Source organism: Kogia breviceps, chromosome 9 (assembly GCF_026419965.1).
Source record: "Kogia breviceps isolate mKogBre1 chromosome 9, mKogBre1 haplotype 1, whole genome shotgun sequence".
NCBI classification, from domain to species: Eukaryota; Metazoa; Chordata; class Mammalia; order Artiodactyla; family Physeteridae; genus Kogia; species Kogia breviceps.
In genome coordinates this window covers 100,728,699-100,754,817 of record NC_081318.1, presented here as the reverse complement: position 1 = coordinate 100,754,817, position 26,119 = coordinate 100,728,699, and the positions used below count along the sequence as shown (strand labels likewise).

Below are 26,119 nucleotides of genomic sequence, written 5' to 3'. Positions count from 1 at the left end.
GACATGTAAAGTTCACCAAGATATATTCCTTTTTTTTTTTTTTTTTTTTTTTTTTTGCGGTACGCGGGCCTCTCACTGCTGTGGCCTCTCCCATTGCAGAGCACAGGTTCCGGACGCGCAGGCTCAGAGGCCATGGCTCACGGGCCCAGCCGCTCCGCAGCATGTGGGATCTTCCCGGACCGGGGCACGAACCCATGTCCCCTGCATCGGCAGGCGGACTCTCAACCACTGCGCCACCAGGGAAGCCCAAGATATATTCCTAAATTTAAAAATAAATCAAGTTGTAGAACAGAATGTATAATATGATCCTATATTTGTAAAGATACATAATAATATTAATAATACATGTTGGTATTTCTAGGAGCATTCATAAAATTCTACTGGTGGTTAAATCTTGGGGTAAGAATTTATGGAGAACTTTCACTAGCTAAGTTATTTATTTCTGTAATTTTGTTTAATTGTGATTAAGTGTATAATCAGCAAAAAGAAAAAGACAAAGGAAAATCAAAAAGTGAAAACACAAAGAACAAAATGAGAGAGAAAACAAGATATTTTAGAGAAAATAAAACATAGAAAAAGACCTCAAACGTGAGAAGATATTTTGGCATCATTAGGAATGAATGGACAAGTAATTCTTTATGTTACATAAGACTCCAAAACTACTGGTCTTATGTACTCATCTCTTTTGGAGCCCTTGTTTTATTTCAAATGATGCAGGAAATATATTTAGAGGTCTCTTCAACCCATAAATCTCATTTCATTATAAATCTATAAAGAGAAGTCTATATTCCTCTATCAATATCAACTCACAACCATAATAAATTTTGTTTAATGACACAAAACTTTTCAAATGAATTAATTTAACATCAGGCAATAGAATTTTACTTTCATTATCTGAGAAGATAAACAGAAAGGACTTCTAGAGCACATTTAAGTCAAAATCAATTAATGAGTTTTAAACAGTTAGGAGCATAAACCCTGGAGACTGACTGGATTTAATTCTCTGCTTCACTACTTACTACCCTAGTGACCTTGACCAAGGTAACTTCACTTCTCTGAGCTTCAGTTTCCTCATTTGAAACACCGATATCATAGAGTTTGCAAGGATTCAATGAAATGTTATATGTAAAGTGCTTAGTACACTTCCTGGCACATGGTAAATGCTCACTAAACATCAACAATTGTCATTATCATCATCGTCATCATTGTATTATACAGTCACAATACCTATTAAGTAGATAATCCAGATTTTTTTTTTTTTTTTTTTTTTTTTTTTTTTTTTTGTGGCACACGGGCCTCTCACTGCCGTGACCTCTCCCGTTGCAGAGCACAGGCTACGGACCCGCAGGCTCAGCGGCCATGGCTCACGGGCCCAGCCGCTCCGCGGCACGTGGGACCCTCCCAGACCGGGGCACGAACCCGCGTCCCCCGCATCGGCAGGCGGACCCGCAACCACTGCGCCACCAGGGAAGCCCGATAATCCAGATTTGAAAACAAAAGAAAAACACATGACTCATGATTATTTCAAAGAACAGAAAATAACATATATGATTCTCAATACTCTATACTTTAAAAAGATATCTACAACCATATTTTGCCTGTTTGTGAAAGACCAGAATAGGCTGATTACGGGGAAGAAGAACAGTTGAAAAGAGCATCTATTATAACGTAATTTGTTAAGATATATTGAGCAGCTTGTATATTGCTCTAACTTATTTGGCCTCTAGGATGGAAAGCTATTATGATGATCATAGCTGAGTAACCATGCAAAGCAGTATAACTATGATGAAGCTGCCATCAAATCTATGCTTGCCAGAGCTGCTTCTAGGAACTCCCCTGGTATTTGGCCCTAAGGTTTCCACGACACAAATAAACTTCAGCAGCACCAGAGTAGATATAATAGACAGATGCCCACAAAAGTGGCTCATCTGTGTGACAGCAATAATGGCATCCCTCCCCCACTGTACTAGTCAACTACTGAGACATTTTTTTAAAAAAGTCGTCATAAAACAAACTGATCGAATATCACTATGAAATACAACATGTGATATACACCAAAATGATTTCTTAATTTGATGTTTTACAGAGAACTTAACTACCAGAACTCAGGAGTGAGACAGTAGATGGATATCTCTTCAAAGCTTTATTTAGAATCGTTAGCAGGATATTTTCTTTTTAGCACAGGTTAAAAGTCTTGCAAGAAGCTCTGTTCCTAATAGTATAATTTGGAAGGTAATTTTAGAAGTTTAGAGTACTTGGAACATTAGAATCCACTGGAAAACATTCCAGGGAACCTAAAAATTTTGAGTTGTAAAAAGGTACTGTGGAAGTGCTGCCAAAGTTACAAGGCAATTACACCATTTAGAGACAACCAGGGAACAATAGCTAGATGGATAGTAACTTATAATAATTTATAATTCACCTTCCATTGACATTCAGTTTCTTGGGAATTGCCCTTCTCTTGCAAGGACTTGGCTATTACTATGGGATTTGCAATCAAACAGGTTTTTAAACTGTTGGATGCTACTATTTTAATGAAAACTTGAGAAATTTACAGGAAGAACAGTGGGAAAGGACCAGATAAAGGGTTTTTGAATGACAGGTAAAGCATGCCACAGCCAAAGCACAAATCAGCATGAATCCCAAATCCCTGCATGCTCTTCTGCATTTCCCAGCTTCTCCTGCAATTAGCTCGGGCCCAAATGCTGGGGGCCTGGCCAATGAAACACAAGCTAATTCCAGCCCTGATCCTTAAAGGCATCCCACGAAATCCTCCAAGCTTCTATACCCCTGCCGCAGTGACCTTGGAAGCTACAATTTTCAAATAGTGTAGCTATATGTGTAAGAAAGATGTTTTATTGTATTAAGCCACTGAGATTGTAGGCTAATTTGTACCACCACCCCATCTAGCCTATCCTGACCAATGAAGAAACCAAGCATTGGAGGAGGAAAAATGGTAGCGCCTAAGCGATCGCAGAGCATCAAAGCCAACAGCTGGAAAGTCCATTTCAGGGGTAGGTTGTTTCACTGTTAGCAGCAGTCTTCAAACTGAGATATGTGAAGACTTTTGTAAGAAATGAATCATTTAAAGAAATCAATTTCCAGGTCTTCCACTTTCATCTGTATTTTTTCCTAAAAATAAGCCTTCTTTCATGATAAGCCTTCTCCCACTGGCCAGAAGGAAAACATATTCCTTACACATTACAGCTCTTACCCTCATCTTCGTTCTTGTAAAATTTACTTGTGATAAAAACTTTTAAATATGAACTTAAAATATGCAATGAATTGCCTTTCAAAAGTCATTTAGGAGAAAGACCACTGCTACAGACTGGCACGTGGAAAGGTGGAAAACAGCACCAACTTACAGACTTTATAAATCAATTTATAGTTATAGGATTCACAATCAAAAGTCAGGAAGCCAGAGAAAAAAACGTCAGTGTTCAGGCCTCCTTAAAGGGCCAGCCTGAAATGAACTACTCAGAGGGTAAGAAATGGCTGAAGCAGGAACTCATGGAGCAAATGACAGCAATGAATTACCAAATATGAATGCCCACAAACCCAAGAGGCCCCTGGAACTTCTCCGTGTTGGTGTGGTGGCTCTCCTCCCGGAGAAGACTGAGCAAAGGCAAGACCTTTGTGCCAACTAGGGAAAACCAGCAAAACGCCATCACAGGTGCTTGAGGGAAATGATTACTTCCAATGGGTAATTCTGACGAGCAGGAGATGTCTAGAGGGAATTTAGGATGCTTTCTGCGAAGGGCTACCGAACCCTCCCAGGAACTTCTCTTTAAGGAGTAAAGATAAAAATTATTTTCTAAGGCTTTTAGAGTTTTGGGGGATGGAGAAAGGAGAATGAAGAGCATGCTTCCAAGGACAGGGGAAGGTCTTAAGGTGACCTAGCCATGTTCATGTTATAAACTCTTTCAAACTTTTCATACATTTCATCAAACCGTCCACCAGAAAGGCAGTATTAACATATGCTGGCACCAGCAGTATATGAAAACAGTGTTCTCCACCATCTTCCATAGGCCTGCATATGATCACTTGGTTTGGGGAGCATATTGTTTACTTGTTTGCTGTAAATTTAAGTTAAAAATTTGCATGCTACTACCATTTTAATTTCCATTTATTTAATGACCTCTGAAATTACATTGTTTTTAATACTTGCTCTTTTTCTTCTCAAAAATAATCTATTCTTCTTGTTGGCCCATTATTTCCACAGGCATGTTTATCTTTTTTCTTATTGATTTGTATGGATTCTTCGTGTAGTAAGAATATTAACCTTTTATGAGTCATAATTAGCAAAAGTAATTTTTCTTTATCTGCTGTTTGGTTTTTTGGATGGTTTTGGAATTTCACTTTCCAAAAAATCATTTCTTTTACTTTCTGCCTTTGCTGTTGTTTCAACCCTGAAACAACAGCAAAGGCAGAAAGTAAAAGAAATGACTACCCACACCTTCCGTGAGTTGCTAAAAAGACTCAGCACATAGTTGTATTCATGACTAAAGGTTTATTATAGCAAAATGATATATGACCCACTCAGTCGGTGAAAAAGACAGGCAGAGTCTGGAAAAATCCATGCACAGGCTTCTTAGGTTCCCTCCCTCCCATGAGGGGCCACGCCAAGCTTCTTTTGTTGCTTCTTTCTCCAGCAACAAAAAAATTCAGTAACATGTGCAATGTTTCTGCTCAGGGAAGTCTATTACGGACCCAAAATCCAAAGGTTTTATAGAGGGCTTTTCACATAGGCACTCTCTGCTCAGCCTACTCCAAAATTCTGGACTCCCAGAAGAAAAGCAGGTGCTCACCATAAATCCATAAATCACACTGATTGTACAAATCATCTAGGCGCCCTTATTAATTAGGAGGCAGTTCCAGCGCCAAGTTCCCAGATGCCAAAGGCCACACTTGTAAGAAGGTCTTTCTAAAGATAGCAGCCTGAGGCCTGCTATGTTAACTCTTTTCTGTACACGTATCATGTTTTTCCAACCCCACATTATATAAATACTCATGTATAGTTGGTTTTCCCTTTTAAAAAGCTTTTATTTTCCGATTTAAAGTATGTGAGGCTTATTTTTTTTCTATTTATATATTAAGTATTTGCTTCTTAGATAAGAGACTAATATTTTTTCTTGCCTTCTGTTTTCCTAAATATTTCAGGTTTTCTACAAAAGGTACGTATTGTTTTTACAATTGGAAAACTACAAAGATACCAGTTCTAGCAACATTAAAATTTTACTTACTCATTTTAAAACAAACATTTGGGGCTTCCCTGGTGACGCAGTGGTTGAGAGTCCGCCTGCCGATGCGGGGGACGCGGGTTCGTGCCCTGGTCCGGGAAGATCCCACGTGCCGCGGAGCGGCTGGGCCCGTGAGCCATGGCCGCGGAGCCTGCGCGTCCGGACCCTGTGCTCCGCAACGGGAGAGGCCACAACAGTGAGAGGCCCGCGTACCGAAAAAAAAAAAAATTTGTGTCTGGAAAAGATTAATCATACTCTTACATTTTTCTTCATGTCAAAGTATTCTGTCAACAATTTTATTATTTTCAATGAAAACTTTTGTGTGAGTTAATGCATTAACGCTTGCATTACACATGGGTGAAGAATATTAGTCTAAAAGAAATAAACATATATAATACTTTTCACCTGTGCTTGACTACTGTGGATGGTGGAGACATACTTAGAATTGAAAAGAAGATCATTAACAGTAGTTTGGCTCTCAGAGGCGAAAACAAGTTACTTCTAATACCTGCTTTATCAATTAGATCATTACATAAGTGATAGTTAAGTGGTCTACTGCATTCAAGGCAGGCCTCACCTTATCAGTAAATGAGCTAATCAATCCCAGAGATGCCTTTACTTTTCTACAACTGACAGTCTTCAACATGGAACAGCTGACAACAGAACCTATATAAGGAAAACTGAGGTAACCTGAAAGGCTTTAGGAAATATTAAGATAAAGCTTATGCTCTAAGTATACATACAGTAGGCCCTCTGTATCTGTGGGTTCCCCAACTGCAGACTCAACCAGCAGTGTACCGAAAATATTTGGGAGAAAAAAAATGCCAAGAAATTCCAAAAAGTACGATTTGAATATGCTGCACCTCCCACAACTGTTTACATAGCAGTTGCACCGCACTGTCAACTATTTACAGATCATTTATATTGTATCAAATATTATAAGTAATATGGAGATGATTTTAGGTATACACAGGTTGTGTAGTTATATGCAAATACTAAACCATTTTATATAGTAAGGGACTTGAGCACCCTCAGTTTCTGGTATCCAAAGAGGGTTCCTGGAACCAATCCCCTGCAGCTACCGAGGTATGACTGTACAAACACTTCTAGGGCTCCCTTCAGCAGCACATACACTAAAATCGGAACAAAAATTCCTATACATAGAAACTATTAAATACATTCTTCTGTCCTAAGAAGTGCTTTCTTCATCAAAAATACATTTTGGGGGGGGGGGGGGGTCTTCCCTGGTGGTTCAGTGGTTAAGACTCTGTGTTTCCAACGCAGCGGGGCACAGGTTCGATCCCTGGTCAGGGAACTAAGATTCTATAGGCCGTGCGGCGTGGCAAAAAAAAAAAAAAATATATATATATATATATATATGTATGTATATATATAAACGTTTTTAATATCTATGTATTCAAAAACATGAGGTTTTTGAAGCAGAGATCAGTTATTATTACTTACATCAAGAAATACACCATTTTTCACACACCTAATATGCCACAGGCGTCATGAGAGCTGGTGGACTAGGCATGCACATACAAGGATTGAACCACAGGAAAGGTCCCCCAAATTATAAATCTATTAGTTTGTATGGGACAGCTGCCCAGCAGCCACCTTCCCCCAAGAAAAGCAGAGAAAGCTTATCTCCCTAATGTAAGCAAATTCTCCTTCGGAAGAAAAGGGGATGGTCCCTGGGTTCTAACCCTTTGGAATATAAATAAATGTCTCCAGGGGGAAAGATAAACTTCCCTGGGTTTACAATCTCAATCTTGGGAATGTCTCCAAGGCTCTGAGTTTTATACCTCTTTGAAATATAAACATAAACTTCCTGAGAGTTCTCTAACCATCATTTCAGTCATCCTTTAACTTCCAAGGCTTGCCCTTTAACCCAGGCTCTAGTTTCCTTGGCTTAGAAAGCCCTGACCACGCAGAAACATGAAAATATTTACTCCTTGGTAATAAGTAGTAAAACTAACCAAAGTATTTACTTTCGCAGCACTCATTAATACCTGACAGCTACCTAAAATACTGGCTTTCAAAGCCTTTCTGGAGAGCCCTAGGAATTCCTCAGCAGTGCCCCAGAAGTGTCTTTTCAGGGAGGCAGTTAAGTAGGGGACACAGGGAGCAGCTATGAGACCCCAATTCCTGCTTCAAACACAAGGCCATCTGCTCTCATAAAGGCACTACAAAAAAAAAAAAAAAATTTGTTTAATCTACTGAAAAAAGACACACCAAAAAATCTTAGGTAACCCAAATAACATAACCTCGGTCTTACAGAAATGGACAAGGCCCCATTTTCACTTACACTTAAATTTCCTTAGTGGTACTCTTACTTGTATTCATGTAAAACTTATAAAACATGCACCACCACAAAGTTAACCAGTTAATCTGGGGGCTCCCCATATAACTCACAGGTACTGAGGAAGTTCCTTGATGTTTTGCCTGTTGATGTCTTCTGTGTACAATGTCACTTGAAGACAGCACCTAGCCACTAACAGTGTCTTCAATAAAAGCACTATCCTACCGAGGATCCTGTTTTCTAATGCTGGTCCTCCCTGAAGAGTGCTGCAATTCTCTTTTTGTGGGAACAATACCTGTGTGACTCACAAGAATGTTAACGTGCTCTTTTCTCTCCACAGGACTCAGACTTCGTTCGTGGGGCAGCCACCAAACTCTCATATACATCATCCCATTTCACTTTTCTATTTCCAGGTAATGCAACATGAAACTTCCTTCATCTCTCTTCCCCTGAACTCACCACCATATAAATAACCAACACAAGTATGTATCTGGGGACCTCAGACCCACCAGTTCAGGCAGCCAGACTGCAATTCCCAGGTTAATAATACTCAGGAAGATTCTAGCTACATTCACAAAAGTTCAATACTAAGGTTGTATCTACTAATCTCTAAATATCTAAAATAATATGCTATGCGGTACCACTATCAGAATTTTACATGCCTATTTATCTATTGCATTTTTCAAAGGACGGACTGAGTGTCAATTCATATTTCTTTACTTAGGAAAAAAGACAACTGCCTGGGATTCAAGAAGCCTGAGTTCTGGTCCCATGTGAATTCAAGCAAGTCACTTCACTTTTCTTGGACAATTTCTCATCTGTGAAAAGGCAAGTTGCCTATTCTCAGAAGTGATCCAAGTGGAATCTGGAGTTTTCATATAATTATGTACTCTCCCTCAATCCTCATATATACCTGAAAACATGATGACAGGCACACTGTCATGTGCAATTTACCTGTCAAAATCTACCTCCCCCATTTCTAATGCAAGTTCATATGTGTAGAAGATAGCACTGTATCACTATAGGAAAGAGCATTCCAGAAGTGTAAGGCAAGTAAAATGACAACTCACAGTACTTCACTCAATTCTGCAAAACATTTGCCAGTTATTTAAAAATTAACAAAGGTGGGCTTCCCTGGTGGCGCAGTGGTTGAGAATCCGCCTGCCGATGCAGGAGACACGGGTTCGTGCCCTGGTCCGGGAAGATCCCACATGCCGCGGAGCAACTAAGCCCGTGAGCCATGGCCGCTAGGCCTGCGCGTCCGGAGCCTGTGCTCCGCAACGGGAGAGGCCACAACAGTGAGAGGCCCACATACCGCAAAAAAAAAAAAAAAAAAAAAAAAAAAAAAATTAACAAAGGTAATTTTGATCCCTGCCAGCCTCATTTTCCTGCTCCCTCCCCCCAAAATGTAGATTAGTTGATGATATTAAAGGGGGTATTATAGGTGAGAATCACTGACCAATATGATGTGAACCACTCATTCATTCAATAAATATCTGACAGCTCAATGACCAGGCATTAAGCTAAGCACCAAAGACAATGTCCAGAAAGGTGCTTAGCTTTGGCCAGGACAAAAGTATATAATAAAGTGAATATAATCTGGGATCCCCGGGCCTTAACTGCACCACAAAACCTTGATGGCATTATCCTGCCTTGACTGATTCTACAACTTGTGTCTAAAGAAAAGCTTGATGAACCGAATTCCCTCAGAACAAACAACAACAGCGAAGTGTGCGTGTATCTCCATTCATCAAGGACGGAAGCTGAGAAAACATCACATTCTTCGCCTTGCCACGTCACAGAACGTGTCAAATGGACAGTGAGGAGTGGCGCCTGCAAGAAGGTTCACAGGCTGAAAAGCACAGGTCCAGGCTAACCATTAGGCTATGATTAAATGAGTCCGAAAATTCTTTAAGATTCTGTTTCCTACAAGATGATTTCAAGACTCACAGTGGACTATCATTCCCAGATTCGGAGCGTGTAAAGAAAGTTCTAGAAAACTCTAGTAAATCTAAATTTCATCTTCTAAATAAAATTTTGAGACAGGTATTCGGTACAAAGGTGGGTTTATACATCGGGGCCATTCTTGAATGATCACACTTTTCATTTTAACCAAGTCTGTGAAACGACCATTATTTTAAGAGCTTTAGCCAAATGTTGCTCCTTTTGAAAATCAGGCTCTCTGCTTCCTAACCAACTCGCTTACCCGCTTGCATTTAACAAGAACAAGGAAGGGAGTAAAGTCCGGCCTCTGGGAGCACAGCCTCGCCCCCGAGCTATTTAAAGTGCAGTCTGAAACCCTTCCTGAAATGTGGCTGGGGGTGTATTTTTCAAGGTATTTAAACTTGGGGGACGAGGGGGGACGAGTAAGGGAGAGAGGCGAGTCCGCCCAGTAGGACCGGGCAGGGGCCGGACCCAGGCCCGGACGCCGGGGCGACCGCGGAGCCAGGGCAAGGGGAGACGCGAAAGGCCAAAGGGCGGGCGGCGGGGGCAGCGGATACTTCTGGAAAGCGCGGTGCTCTCCTCGGGATGCCGCCGGAGTGGGGAGGCTGGGGCTGGGGTCCCTTTCGCCGCCCGGACCGAGTCTCGGAGGATACCTGACTGCGGGCGGCCGGTCCACAGCCCCCTCCCGCCGCTCCGGCGGGAGAGAAGGCCGGTTCTCCGCAGAGCCGCGACCTTCGCCAGCGTCGCCAGCATCGCGCACCCCTCTGAAATCCTCGCTCCCCGCGTGAGGGTAGAACGAAGCGCACGCGCGACCCGCAGCCACTGGGGGCACCCGCGGACACCTCAGTCCCCGCCCCACGCCAGGTGGGAGGGGCTCGGCCCTGCAGAGCGCTCCGGGCCCCCCGCCATCCGCTCGGCAGGCGTCTAGTCCGTCAGTCAGTGGCAACCAAAGCCCACGAGACTGCAAAGGCCATTGCTGGGGCCCGGGATTCGCCCTTTCCTTTATCCTTTTTCTTCTTCCTTCCTTCACTTAAATCAGATGAATCTGTACCCAATTCGATAACCTACTTATCCCGCCGCCCCAGAGGAACCTTTGTGAGGCCGGAACCAATGTGCTCTCTGGTGCTGACGGGCGGAGGACTGATTTGGTGAAGGACCACCAAGTGTCTGTAAACGGTTGGTCGCGACAGTTCCGGCGGGAGAACGCGTCAGTGAGGGCTTCGTCTTCGTCTTTTGAGATGCACCGACAGAATTTCCGACCCCCGACTCCTCCTTGCCCCGGCCCGGGTGTAGGAGGTTGGGGAAGCGGGAGCAGCTTCCGGGGTACCCCGGGCGGAGGCGGAGCGCGGCCGCCATCCCCGCGGGACGGGTACGGGAGTCCACATCACACGCCGCCGTACGGGCCCAGGTCTAGGCCCTACGGGAGCAGCCACTCTCCGCGACACGGCGGCAGCTTCCCTGGGGGCCGGTTCGGGTCTCCGTCCCCTGGCGGCTACCCTGGCAACTACTCCAAGTCCCCCGCGGGGTCCCAGCAGCAATTCGGCTACTCCCCAGGGCAGCAGCAGACCCACCCCCAGGTAATAATAGCCAGCGTTTGCCGAGCTCTTACTGTATGGCAGGCATGGTACTAATAATCGGATTATTTTGAATCCTCTATGAAGTGAGATACTATCGTTAGCCCCATGTCGCAGATGAATAAACTGAGGCTCAGAGAAGTTAAGTATAACTTTCTTTAGAATGCTTTAAGAAGTTGCAGAGCTGTACTTTGTTTCTATAGTCCTCCTGCTTTTAGCCAGTACATTGCCGCTCAAACACAGGAGATTTCCCTAATTCCCTCTCCTTCGTCAGGGACCTGGCCAGTTCGTTGCAGTAAATTATTCTGAGTCCCCGGTCTCTAAGGAGGGGAAAAAAAGCGAATGAATCTCCAGCATAGAGCTCATCTCTAGGGTTACAGGCTAGTGCCATCTTCCTACTGATGGCACCTTTTCCCTTTTTTTTCTTCTTTTTTTTTTTTTTTTCCCCCTTTTGGCCTTAGTTTTTCAACTACATTGGCTTCTGCTCTAAGGCTTCTTTCTGGTATGTCTAGGATTCTGTGGTTTACATCTTAAATATGCTTGGTAGTTTTCCGACTTATGCTAAACCAAACCCATCCCTTTGAGTGTGGAGCTAATGAGATGGGAGGGCTCTAGAAATTTTGAAGCTGTAAGGTTAAAAAAAAAAAAAAAAAGGTTTAATTTGCTTCCAGAAACAATAGGGAAATACTGAGGGAAAACTACAATACAAGTAATTTCTTACTTCATCACCAGTTTATAGTTTGGGAAAGTTACTACATTAGAAACCCAAAAGGATTTGAGGTGACAGTGGGCATAAAACTATCAATAAATTAGTATATCAAATAGGTTTAAATACTTTTTTAAAACACTAGATTAAAGGAAGCATGGACTTTGCAAGTGAATATATTTGGGTTCAAGACACAACTTTTAACTAGCAGTGTGATCCCCTCTAGCCTCTAAAGAAAAAGTTCCAGTTACCGCTACTAAATGCCTTTTTAACTGATGATTTTTTTTCTAAAGGGTTCTCCAAGGACATCTACACCATTTGGATCAGGGCGTGGTAGAGAAAAGAGAATGTCTAATGAGTTGGAAAGTTATTTCAAGCCTTCAATGCTTGAAGACCCTTGGGCTGGCCTAGAACCAGTATCTGTAGTGGATATAAGCCAACAATACAGCAATACTCAAACATTCACAGGCAAAAAAGGAAGATACTTTTGTTAACATTTCTGAAATTCAACTGGAAGCTCCATTTGTCAGAAACATCTTGGACAAAACTTTTGCTTGTAATTAAGTTGAACCCTGACATGGTGACTTTGAATACTTAGTTGTGTCTTCCTTCATCATATCAAGCATTTTTGGTGTTAGAGAAGACATATGGTAGGATAATTTGCAATATTTAGCTCTCTGGAAGTGCCTACCAATCTTAGAAGATTGACAGTTTCCAAATACTTAACATTCTTGATTATATAATGGACATTTGTCTTTTAATGTTTTTCCAATGTTTCAAAATAAAACATTTTGTCTTTCTAGCTATATTGTGCTTTTGTCATATGCCAAAGAATTATTAAAATAATGCTTTGTAATCACATAGTTTGAATTCGTAAGTATATATTTTGCATACTACTTTTGAAAATGAAATAGACTGTCTTTTGTCCTGTAGACAGTTCTATATTTGTTCATAGGGAAAGGGGGTAAAGGAAAAGAATAAAGGAGATTTCTATTCATATTATAACCATTGTTCTGCATGCATATTTTATGTAATGCTTTTGTAAAAATGCATTGAAACTTGATTGAAAGTTACAGAAACCCGCTTAAGCTTAAATAAAAAAAGTATTCATACCCTTTATACTCACTTAACTGCAGAGGACAAGGATAGACCTACTTCTTACAGAGCTATATTAAAGAATTCTGCGTCTGAATTTCTCTACTCCACATCTCTCAGTATTGTGGAGTCATTTTCTCTTGAGGCCCGGGAAGATGGCTACCAGCAGTCTTAAATCACTTCCATTGTGAAGAGAACATTTCCCAGCTCTGTCAATCTCAGTGAAGACAGATTGGCCATGCTTAGGTCATATTTTAGAGTCTTGATCCAATAACTATGATCAAGGCAGTGTGGCATGATTAGCTTGGACATGGATTCACCCCTACAATGAGGCAGGGTCCCAGGATCTTCAGCTCCACCAGGCCTCCCTGGATTAAAGAAAGGCTTTCCAAAGGAAGAAATGCTATGTACCTATACCTACAGTAATGGGGAGAAAAATGAAAATGTTGGGGATTTTCATTTGCCCCAACTATTTAAACAAAATCAAGTCTTAAAACATTCAGGCTTTTTAGATATTTTAGGGTCACAATATATGATGAAAGTATAGCTAAAATTTTGTTTAAACATTCCCAGAAAGAAAGCTTTAAAAGTGGAAAGGTTACACCACCTATTTGAGCCATAACCACTTCTATTTGTACATGGTCTTTTCACAGAGGCAAAACAAAATGAGAAGGGAAGGATTTTAGATTAATAAAAGCTCCATGAAATCCAGGACAACTACTACCAGTTACTAGTTTGGTGAATTATTTAACTTCTCTGTGCCTCAATTTTCTTATATGTAAAATGAAAAAATTAACAGTACCCATGTCATAGAGGTGTTGTGTTTGAGGATTAAATGGGTTTACATGTGTGAAAACTCTTAGGCCAGAGCCTGGCACATAGTAAGCACTCTAAATGGTAGCTGTTACTTTCTCACTTACCCCTATATCCTCAGCTCTTAGAATGATGCCTGGAAAGTAGTAGGTGCTTAATAAATATTTGGTGAGTGGATGCAGACATTCTGATTCTGACTACTATATTGCTCTGCCTTTATCTCCTATATATAAAGAGAATAGTCATTTTCCCCCCAATGTTTTAAAGGGAATATCCTTATTTTCTTATGTCTTTCTAGATGATTTGAGGTCATGATGTATGATGAAAATTAGAGCAAGTACAATACTTTTGCATACCTTTTATTGAACTTCATAGGTAAGAAATATCTCTAAGAAGTGACATTTAGAAATCATTATTAAGCCATTGCTTGGAGATCACTGGATTATTGGCAAAAATAAAAAAGGAAGTCAAGAATGGCTTTATGCTAATGTATTCATATCATATTTGGAAAACATTCAAATTATAATTGTTCTAATGGCTTATGTGCATTTTATTTTACTACTTTATAAGTATAATGTTAAACAACTAAATGTAAAATTTCTCTTCTCCCAAGTTACCAACATCTTCCAGAGGTCTGACCTTTCTGATTTTAAGAGAAACATTTTTGTCCTCAGGAAAGATACCTTGCTTTATTGCTCTGGTTGGTAGTGTATATAGTTATCAAAGGTCTTTTGACATTGATATTGGTTTGTTTATATTACTAGCCTATTTTTGTTTAGCTGAGTGAAAGGAGTTGATCATTCTTTTAAATGAAAAATGATTTTTTAAATTGTTCCAGAATACACATTTTTACCTCCGCAGAGATGCTAAATAACTGTTAGGGAAATTTATAGTTAAGTATGCATCTTAAATATTCATATAATTAAAGAATGGAAGTATAATCTATAGCTGGGTTTTCAAACACGGGTGTTTATACTTTTGGGAGTATTTAACTGTAAAGGCAAAGATAGCTTTAAGGGGATTTTGATCCAGATCCTCAAATCCCAAATGCACTCTTTAGTTAAAATGATGTGCTTGAAGAACATTTCCATGATCAGTGGATTATGCCAGTTCTCGTTTTTTTCCCTTCTGCCTTTTCATAATTACCCTTCTTCCACTTGACAAGAAACCTATGGCAGGTTGTGTTTTTCAAAAATGATGCCAAAAATATTTCAGGTCCCTCAGACTCTTCCAGAACCTTGCCTCTACCTCGTCCAGATATAGAGTTATGTCCCTGCCCTTTGAACTCAAGCAGACCTTTCTGACTGCCCAAGGAAGTACGGTGGAAGTTAATGTATTTTCATCACAGGTGAAGTGTGGTCCTAGAAATGAGTTATGTTGGCCCATGTGGAGATATTCAGAACTCAGATGTGTTGTCAAGTAGGGAGATAGTGATTTGTTTATAGGCCTTGCCTTTTTTGTCTCCTGACTATTCAAAAAATCATTTTTCCTGTGGGTGAATCATGTGAAAGCAGAGAGCAAGAACATAATATGAAGGGAAAAGCACTTTATTTTTAGGAAACAATGAAAAAGTTGCTTGCCTCATTTATCTTAGAATATTTAAGATTGGTATGCAAGCATGATGGGTTTTGGTGAATCTGCTGTCAAGCAAACTGTCTTTTCCCCATTTTCAATAATGATAAAGAACCTGATGAATATGTCTCAAACCTGTCTTAATAGCATAATTTGCATGATTTCAAGGAAGAATAAGTTAAAGTTTCCATGTTTCTTTCTGACATATTAACCTTACTTCTTAAAGTTAAAAGATCATATTTCAGAGGTAAGTTCATGATTTTTATATTTTCTAGAGCATTTTTCAGATTCTTAGGAGAAACATTTTTATTATCCTTTGCCAGTTCATTATTAGATTCTATAAATCCATATTAATTTTTTACTTGGCCCAAGTCTCCTGCTTATTGTCTCTGAGCCATTTCCCTGTTTTATTTTTCATTCCTACTATGTGTTTAGTTTAAATTAACAGAAATATATTGTGGATTTTACTGTAAATAAAACACATGATAGTCGTAAGTATACGTTGTATAAACCCAGAACTTAGTAGTAACCCAACATCTTTTCTTTTTTGCTCTTAATTTCCACAGTCTAATTTTTCATCTGACCTAAGAAACTATTATTATATAATTATATATAATCCATTATATACCACCTAGTAAAAACACTGCCAACTAAACTATAATATGCTATCAATTATAAGATGCATCCCAATTTCAGAGATGTTAAAATGTACATCTTAGTTTGATAAAATACCATAAACAATACTTTTAAAAGCAGAACATGTATTTACGTGTAGGTTTGGGTGTAAATGTCCACAAAACATAGTCGAGGACAGTACATTTAACTTTGAAAAACCAGCTTTACTTAGTTAGGATTAATTCTTCCTTCTCAGGTGTTTATATTCTGTTCTCTAATCTATGTAGAATTATCCTCAGTAATTATGTGGAATTTATGGGGGTGTTTATACTCAGGGTTGTCTTAATTTTAGGCTCCATAAGCAAGATGACTGTCAGTAAAAAAGTTATAGATAAGTCTCAGTAAAGCCTTTCGTTAACTTTCCAAGGATATGAGAAAGAAAATGGCCTGAACAACAAGATCTTCAGTGAGGGTGGTTTTTCAATTCTTTGTTTTCAACAAAATTGAAGAAAATCAGATTGTTAGTTAAAGATCATTAAAAGTAATTTGATGATCAGTTTATTATTTGGGGCATATAACTTAAAAGGTGTACAAGAATTAAGTGACATCGCTATAACAAAAGTCTATCCCTTTTTATTTGTATGCGTAAATGAGTTTTCTCAGCATTTATATCTATAGTTTAAAAATAGTAATAATGTCTCATTCTAGTGGTTAGCAGTATTTATGGTGTTTTTATTGTTTGAATAGTAATGATGATCCAGATAACAGATAACTTCAGCACTTTGAAGTTTATAGCCATTGGAAATGTTTTTTTTCATTTCCAAAAATATTTTTTAATTTCAATAAATATATTTTTCATACATTTTTGAGAAACAGATGTATGACAAGATACCAGTAAAGGACTTTCAAGCATTACACTATTACAATGAGATAAAAATTACATGGGAAAGTAAAATGGAAATATGAGTTGGGAATAAAATAGTGTAAAATGTCCTACTATGTTAAGGAGTGTTTTTAGATAGCAAATTACTGTGATAATTAGATTCAGTTGGATACTTTAATAATGTAATGGATTTAGCTTAAAACATCAATGTTACCGAAATGACTTCCTTTGCAATTTTTGAAACTTACGATAAAAGTGTTTTTATGTTGACTTGGAAAGTATAAAAGCGTACATCACTTTTCATAATTACTTTAGAGAATATATGACTAAAATGTTTAAAGCTCTCAAATCATCAGAGGAGGGAGAAAGAGGAATATAGTAAACCATAAATCCAAGAGAAGTCAGGAAAAGAAGTAAATTACAGCAGTAAGTCCAAATATTCCAGTAATAACAGTGAATCTTAAAAAAGTAAAATCTTTTAAAAGGCAGATTTTCAGATTGGATTAGATAGATGGAATCAATCTTCGTTGGTTTAGAAAAGATAACATCTAAAATAAAAAGCTATAAAAAGATTGAAATTCACAATCACAGTGGGGATTTTAGTACATCTCTACTAGACATGGATATAACAAGCAGATGTAGAATTTGTAGGGATATAAAGAACTGGTATATAAAATAGAAATTATATATTTATATACAATATGTACACATTTTTTCAAGTACACAAGTATATAATAAATTTTTTATAAGTGTTCTAAATCACAAAGACTCTTTGCAAATTTCAAAGATTTGACTGATAGGCAGATCATGTTTTCTGACCAAAATGTTCAATAAATTTAAAAACAGAAAGTACCCTCAAAAAAATAAGTCAGTGAAACAAGGCAAAGCTATAGAGATGGTCAACAAAAAAGCCTATTCCTTGGATTAACTAAAGTCAATAAAGATTGATGAAAAAGGAGTTCCCTGGTGGCCTAGTGGTTAGGATTCCAGGCTTTCCCTGCTGTGGCCTGGGCTCAATCCCTGGTCGGGGAACTGAGATCCCTCAAGTCGCACTGTGGAGCCAAAAAAAAAAAGGAAAGAAAAAGAAAACAGATTGATGAAAAAAAGGACAAAAGGAAAAATATAAACAATGTTAACCTTTGGTGTAACATCAGGAACTATGCTTGAAAAAAGAACTACAGTAAGAAAACAAAGTGATGGAATCACCTAGAAGGATAATCAGCACTTGCATCATCCTTCTGTTTTCTTTGCGTTGCCCTAAATCCTGCATCATCTTTAAAGAAGGGATAAAAGAAGTCTAGAGACACAATCTCTGTAAATGTTTTTTAAAGCTTTGATTTGGGCACAATTAAGAATTTGGCATTTTTCACCCATAATGGCAAAGAAAAGAAAATTAGCAGGTATTTCATGATTATTAAACTAATCAGCACTCTGGTCTCTTAGAAGCAAACTCTCAGACTATAAATTTTCAGATGACAATATCCTAGAAAAATTTTTCTCAAATTCAAGAATCAATGAGTGAACAATATATTTCTAAGGACGACAGAAATATGATATTCTCATTTACTCAGTCATCCAAAAGGAAAGACTTCATCACAGTACTTTGTGACAAGAACATCTTTTATGTTTGTTAATCAGAATTGTAGGTAGACAAATACTAAAGGCAGGTGTGTATTCAGAATTGATTAAAAGGAAATAGATGATGTAAAAGTGAAAAATCAATTGGATTTACCATTCTGATTGGTGTTTATAAATCTGAAAGTGAAAGTGTTTTGCAGTTATGAAGCAAAAAGAAATGACCATCCTTTCCTTAACAAAAATATTACATCTAAGTTCTTAAATGTATTGCATTTTGAAGATGCAAGTGTAAAAAGAACAAGAAATAATAATAAACTAAAGCCCATTAGAGATATATTTAAACTCTGGAGTCAAGGTTCATGAGATGAATATATTCTAAGTTTGTGACAGTAGAGGAACACCTATTTATGTTCGAGATGCTACCCATCTTATGTATTAAATACTTTCAAAACCACGAAAATACTGAATAAAAATTTGGGTTTCCTATGTTTACATTCTTATTAAGATGTCTAACAAAGTTCTTTCTAACCATCTCTTTATTCTCTACATTTTGCTAAATAACTTTAAATGTTTTTAAAAATTAAAAGGGTCCATTGGACCCAGATGACAAATGATGGCTAATTTTTTTTTCTGGTATACTGATGATTAAATGAAGTCATATTAGTACCAATGAAGGCTTTGAAAGTCACGCAAACACAGGATGACCAACTTTACACCATAATATTTGAAAGCATAGATGAAATGTGTTATATTTTAGAAAAATATTGATACATTATCAGTATTGACTCAAAAAGGAATAGAAAGTCAGAATAAACCAATAACCATGAGAGAGACTGAGTTGATAATCATGAGTTCTCCCCACAGATGATACAGACTTACTAAGTCTTCATGGAATACTTAATTCCTGTATTATAAAAACTTTTAGTTAAAAAGTATCCAACACATCTTACACCTGTGGTATTAACTGATCTAAAACCAGGCCAAGGACAGTATAAATGGAAATTATAGATCATTTCACTTATGTACATAGTTGCTAAAAATCCTAAACAAGGTATGACAATTCAGCAGTTGCTCACAAACAAACCAAAAAAGAACTGATTGGGTTTATCTCAGGATTGCAGTGATGGCTCAGCATATGGAAATTTATTTCTATAATACATCTTATTGGTTAAAGGAAAAGATATATACTAATAACTCGGTAGATAAAGAAAAAGCATTGCTTAAAATTAAATACGCAGAAGTCTTCCAGAAGTGGGAAAGAAGATATCTGAAGTGTGAAAGTTACAAAGGAAGAGATGAAACTGATCTTATGTACAGATAATATTACTGTCTGTACAACTCCAAGGGAGGCAAAATTTTTTGAACTATTATTCTGGATCCATGAAAAATATACAATTATAGCATTCCTACACATCAGTCAAAAAAATGCAATAAAATGCCTCAGCCTCCAAATAGCAATCTGCAATAAATCTCGGTGGGAAGGGGGTTGGGGGAGACAACAGAGAAAATTACAAAGCATTTTTGAAGAACTTCTTAAAAAGCACAACTAAATAGGGAGATAGATATTATTCATGGATGGAAAGATACAATATTGTACATATGTCCCTTCTCCCTAAATTAATCTATAAATTCAACTCCAATCGAATCTCAAAATAAGTTTTGTGGACCCTGCAAAATGATTCCAGTATTTATATGGAAGAGAAAAGTGTCAAGATTAGTCATAAAAATGTTGAAGAAGAAAAATGTAAGCAGGCTTGCTCTACCAGATAAAGAAACTTGTAAATCCAATGACTGATTGGTGTAAGAGTAAACAGACTAAAGAAACAAAAATAGAGAACTCGGAAACAAATTCACACATATATAAAAACTTGATATTTGGTTAATATAACACTACAAATGAGTGGGGAAAGGACAGATAATAAGTGGTAATAGGTCAGTTTTTTGTGATTATGAAAAAAATTATAAACCCCAATTAATGTAATTGAGACTTGTCTAAAATTGTACAGAATAGGATGTAATGAGAAAGCTTTCTAAGACTGTCAGAGGTACTTTGGGGAATGCAAATATGTTTAGAGTTTTTTTTAAAGGTCAGAGAATATTTACATAGCAGTTACCATAAAATCTAGGTTGAATGTACTTAAGTATGTGTTTATTCAGAAGGACAAAGACTATTCCTATAACATTCTTAGATTTATGTTTAATATTGTCCTCTAAGTATTGTTACCTGTCAACATGAGATTATAGAAAAGGAAACTTTAAAAAATATTTGTGCATAAAACTTACATTTGGGCTTCCCTGGTGGCGCAGTGGTTGAGAGTCCACCTGCCAATGCAGGGGACACGGGTTCGTGCCCCGGTCCAGGAAGATCCCACATGCCGTGGAGCAGCTGGGCCCGTGAACCATGGCCGCTGAGCCTGTGCGTCCGGAAGCCTGTGCTCTGCAACGGAAGAGGCCACAACAGTGAGAGGCCCTCGTACCACATACACACACAAAAAAAAAAGTTTACTTAGAGTTGTTATAGTAGGTTGAATTTGTTCATGAACTTCGTATAATAACCTGCTGACCATGACCTCGTTGTTTTTATACTTAACTATTAAAAGAATTATACACCATACACAAGTAGGATTTCAGGTGTGCAAGGCTGGGTCAACATTCAAAAATCAATTACTGTAGTCCATCACATCAACAGACTTAAGAAGAAAAATCATATGATCTTATCAGTACATGCAGAAAAAGCACTTGACCAGATCTAGCACCCATTCATGATTAAAATAACTCTCAGCAAACCTGGAATAGAAGGGACCTTCCTTAACTTGATAAAAAAAAATCTACAAAAAACCTCCAGCTAATATCATACTAAATAGTGAGAAACTAAATGCTTTTCCACCAAGATCAGGAACAGGACATGGATGTCTCCTCTTACGACTGCTTTTCAACATAATACTGCAATATGATGCAATATTATTGCTAATGCAGTGCAATAAGACCAAAAAAAGGAAATAAAAGCTATAGAATGAGAAGGAAGAAATAAAACATTATTTACAGATGACATGATCGTCTATGTAGAAAATCACAAAAAAAGAAGAAAGAAAGAAAAAAAAAAACCTGGAAGCAGGATTAAGCAGTTACAGTTACAGCAAGGTGTCAGTATACAAAGTTAATATACAAAAGGCAATCACTTTCTTATATACCAGCAATGAACAATTTGAATTTGAAACTTAAAAGCCAGTACCACTTACATTAGCACCAAAGAAAAACAAACAAACCTTAGGTATAAATCTTAACAAAATATGCTCAAGATCTATATAAGGACAACTACAAAACTGGCTAAAGAAATTTTTTTTTAAATGGAGGTATCCCATGTACATGGGTAGAAAGACTCAATACTGTCAAGATATTCTTCCCTACTTGCTTTATAAATTCAACACAATTTCAATCAAAACTGCAGGAAGTTATTTTATGAATATTGACAAATTTATTCTAAAATTTAATTGTAAAGGCAGAAGACCCAAAATAGCCAAAACAACATTGAGAAGAACATAGTTGCATGACTGATACTACCAGATGTCAACTTACTATAAAGCTACAGTAACCAGGACCACGTGGTATTGGTAAAAAAACAGACAAAGAGGTCAATGGAACAGAATACAGAGACCATAAATAGAGCCACAAAAATGTAGTCAACTGATCTTTGACAAAGGATCAAGGCAATTCAAGGAAGAAAGGATAGTCTTTTCAACAAATGGTGCTGGAACAACTGGAAACCCACATGCAAAAAAAAAAAGGGAATCTGGACATAGACCTTAAACCTTTCACAAAATAAACTTGAATCAGAGACCTAAATGTAAAACACAAACCTATAAAGAGGATACATAGAAACTTCAGGTAACCTTCAGTTTAGTGATGACTTTTTTAGATACATCACTAAAAGCATGTTCCATAAAAGAAAAAAATAAGTTGGATTTCATTAAAACTGAAAATTTCTGTTATGCAAAAGATACTGTTAGGAGGATGAAAAGATAGGCCACAGGTGGGGAGAAAATATTTGCAAAACAATTATATGCCCTTGTTACAATGGTTAAGTCCAACGGCAAAACACCCACACCACCAAATGCTGGCAGGATGTGGAGCAACATGAACTGTCATTGCTGGTGGGAATGCAAGATGGTATAGCCAATTTGGAAGACAGTTTGGCAGTTTCTTAGAAAGCTAAACATACTCTTTCTTACCGAACAACCCAGCAATCTCATCCCTTGTTATTTACCCAGATGAGTCGAAAATGTTTGTCCACACAAAAACCAGCACACAAATGTTAACAACAGCTTTATTCATAATTGCAAAACTTGGAAGCAGCCAACAAGTCAAGTCCTTCAGTGGGTAAATGGATAAACGGGTAGGTCCATACAATGGAATGTTATTCAGCAATAAAGAAAAAAAGAGTTATCAAGTCACAAAAAGTCATGGAAGGCCCTTAAAAGCGTAACACTAAGTGCAAGAAGCCAAACTGAAAAAGCTACATACTATAGAATTCCAACATTTGACAGTCGGAAAACACAAAACTACGAAGACAGTAAAAAGATCAGATTGCCCGGAGTTGCGAGGGGTGGATGAGTGGCGGGAGGGAACAGGTAGAGCACAGGGGATTTTTTAGGGCAGTGAAACTATTCTCTCACGGTACTGTCATGGTGGATACACGTCATTTTACATTTGCCCAAACCCATAGAATGTACAACACACACACACAGTCTATTCTGTGATTTTAGTTAATCATGTGTCAATAATGGTTCATCAATTGTACCAAATGTACAACTAATGCAAGGTGTCTATAACGGAGGGAGCTGGAAGTGGGAGGAGGATGAGAGGGTATGGGGGAGCTCTCTGTATTTCCTGCTCATTTTTCTGTAAACACGAACTGCTCAGAAAAATAAAGTCTACTGATTTTTAAAATTTTGTTTTGCTCCAGCTTCTCTGTGTAAAACAGAATAGAAGATTGACAGAGTAGATTCCCAAAGACTATTCAGTAAACTACTGAAATAGTCAGGGTCAGGGATGGTTGTGCATTACATTAAGGTAATGACAGTAGAGCTGGAAATGGACGGTTCCAGGCATAAGAAGGTTGAAGGTATTAATCCTGTCGTTTGTTTCTGTGTGAGAGGAAATATAATTCCTTCTTTGTTTTTCCTCTCAGTCCTTATGTATCATCTGTGTTAAATATTTGTATATGCCAATGCCACAGATTGAACTGTCACTATAATCCTTTAATTCTGTATACTTTTAAGTATACATTTTTAAAAATTATTCAATACAAATAATTTTTTAAAATTATGTATATGGTAAATACTTACATTGGTCCTCAACTTTCACTTCACCTTCCATTTGGAAAGGTTAGAAAAAAAAATTTTTTTTGAATGCCCTGACTCCCTTGCACCCACTGAGTTCTGAATATAAATTCAGGCTTTCCAATTAGAGGCACTTGCTTAAGATTTGGAAAACAAAAGTGAGTCGGAGGCCATCTTCAGTTGGCTCCTAGCTCTCACCAGTGGTTAGGAAGGTTGCAGTTTTCCTGAGATTCCAGTGTTCGTTCGCCAGCTTCCTAGGTGTCTCCAGCTTCTTGATCTAATTCTCTAGTTCCTGGATGAGGCTTCATTTGTCTTCCTGTTGTCTGGATGCTGTTGCTGGTGGTGGGGTCTTCCAGTTTTAGCCTGGCCTTAGATGCAGTAACCTCTCTAGTGGACTACTTTCTGTATTTTCAGAGAGCATTCCAGGAGGCCCAACTTAGATCCTGCTCCTTCAGGCTTTCCAATGGTTTTATAATAACCTAAAGTCTGTCCCTTCCCACTTAATACTTACAGTGAATTTTGTTTTATGCCTTGAACCCTGATTGATTAAATATATCACAATCCATAGAGATGTTAAAAGTAAAAGTTTATCTGTTATCTGGAAATCCCTGTTTGTTTTTGGAAAGAGGAATGAGAAATGGGAAGAGAAAAACACAGGGATGTCCTGTGAGGCTGAAGTTGTTAAATTTCAGACCAACTTTCATTACGTTAGCGTACAATATCAATGAATGTCTGGGCCACATAGAATACCCAAATCTTGATGGGTCACTAACTTTCTGATAGTTAAAAAATAAAGAAATAAAAATAAAGAATAATTAAATAAATAAGAAAGTAATTAAAGAAATGACATCAAACCCAATGCTTATGAGGCTAGATAATAATAGGAGTTCAAAGGAAACTGCCAGAGTTTTATTTTTCTTTAGGTGAGCACATTATCTGGGATAAATGTATTTGGCTGGGTTTTATGACTCCAGCACTCAAATTTCATTTCCTTTTTACTTTATAATTAGGGTAAGCTTTCATCATAAGAAAACATCAGCATGCCTTTCTTTGGTTTTGTTTTGATTTTATCAAATGACTCTTCAACATATCTGTAACTTGATGATGCAAAAGCAACACTGAAATAAATATTGCATATTACCTTTCCCTTTGGTCTTTAAAATTGTTATTAATCCTTTGAAAGTCAGAATCCCTAATGTTATTGAAGCATCTTCAACATTCAGCTACCAGAGAGGACTGAAGGGGCAAGAGGAGGAAGCTCTCGTCTTGCCATCTTTTTCCTAGCTCTCATTACATGTGAAAGAAGCTGAGAAATTAGTCACTTTTTACATTTGTACTAAATGCCCAATACAGAAGTGCAGTGTTGCCAGATTTTCCCATTTTTTAAACAACTGGCAGACATCTGGACTTTTTTACACAAACCCTCCCAGTTTTAAACTAATCTTTTAAATGTTTAAGCACTGAGTCAAACAAAACTACCTATAAGCTGAATCCCAACCCTGGATCGCCAGTTTAAGACCTTTGTTCTGAGTAATTAACAGAAAAATGTGCACATTTTTAGTAAATGCTTTTTATAAATTTATTAGACCAGGGTTTTCTGTGGGGGGGGGGTTGCTTTTTAAGTTGGGACTGGAAACAGTTGAATACATTTCATAAATATTCCCATTATATGTAGATATAAAGGAATTCTTGGCTGACATTCTACATATTAGGGCCATTTTGAAATTCAACAGTTTATTGGGAATGAATGATTGTGATTATTTTTTTTTCTTTTGATATAATTAACACCACATGAGCCTATAGGACATGGGATGAGATTCCTGTTGAAGGATACTATTATATTACAAATCCTGAATTTAAAGTAATGGCAGATTTCTTCTCAAACTTTGGCACTACGCTGTAATCATGTTAAGTTTATGACCCTAGGAAATGAACTGGACTAAAATTCAAAGCTCTAGGGAGAAGATGTTAACAAAATAAATAGTTTGTACATTGCTAGAGTTTTATCTCAAAAGCCACACGTTTTCATGCCTATATTTCATGAAAAATTCTATATAGTGTCATGAGCAAAGTGTTTATCACTTTCCAGCTATGTGGCATTCATTTAAAAAAAAAAAACTTTGGGTCTCAGTCTATAACTTGAATTGATTAAATCATCTGAGTAACTGAACAAGGTAAATTAAAATTACTAAGGTTTCAACTGGTTTTGGTTTGTTTGTCTGCTTTTCTTTATCATAGATACTTCCTAAGACAGCAGTTCTGGTTAACATTTGCTACTTCTGATGATGGAAATAATGTTTGTTCCTGGTGAAAAACTCAAACAATTCAGAAATGTGTAAAGCAGAATGTGAAAATCACCTTGTAACCCCAGTCAACAGCTTAAATCTTTCAAAAGATTTTATATGCAAAAACAAATCCTTTTTTTAAAAAAATGGTGTCATACTAGATGAGCAGTTTT

The 26,119-nt window shown here is 37.7% G+C and overlaps 2 protein-coding genes across 5 annotated transcripts in view; one reads left to right on the top strand and one right to left on the bottom strand.

Moving 5' to 3' along the window:
• Nucleotides 1-10,287, bottom strand: part of SUGCT (succinyl-CoA:glutarate-CoA transferase) — an 827,778-nt gene extending 817,491 nt beyond the window's left edge. For 2 of the 4 annotated variants that reach the window (XM_067042879.1, XM_067042881.1), the window contains exon 1: nucleotides 10,140-10,275. Coding sequence is in view for 1 of the 4 variants with exons in the window: in XM_067042878.1 (XP_066898979.1) it covers nucleotides 10,140-10,239 (100 nt within the window). In the remaining 3 variants the exon portion in view is untranslated. Of the gene's footprint in view, nucleotides 1-10,139 lie in introns of all 4 variants that reach the window. The other 2 variants (XM_067042878.1, XM_067042880.1) reach the window with 2 other exon arrangements.
• A 65-nt stretch (nucleotides 10,288-10,352) lies between these two features.
• Nucleotides 10,353-12,572, top strand: MPLKIP (M-phase specific PLK1 interacting protein). Its single transcript, XM_059074325.2, has 2 exons — nucleotides 10,353-11,063; nucleotides 12,060-12,572. Exons 1-2 carry the CDS (start codon nucleotides 10,725-10,727, stop codon nucleotides 12,258-12,260), a joined length of 540 nt encoding a protein of 179 aa, XP_058930308.1. The 5' UTR covers nucleotides 10,353-10,724; the 3' UTR covers nucleotides 12,261-12,572.
• Nucleotides 12,573-26,119: the final 13,547 nt, after the last annotated feature.

Coding starts and splice junctions, on each gene's coding strand:
- MPLKIP (XM_059074325.2), top strand. CDS start 10,725: ATGCACCGACAGAATTTCCGACCCCCGACTCCTCCTTGCCCCGGCCCG. Junction 11,064..12,059: donor AGCAGCAGACCCACCCCCAG/GTAATAATAGCC, acceptor TTTTTTCTAAAG/GGTTCTCCAAGGACATCTAC.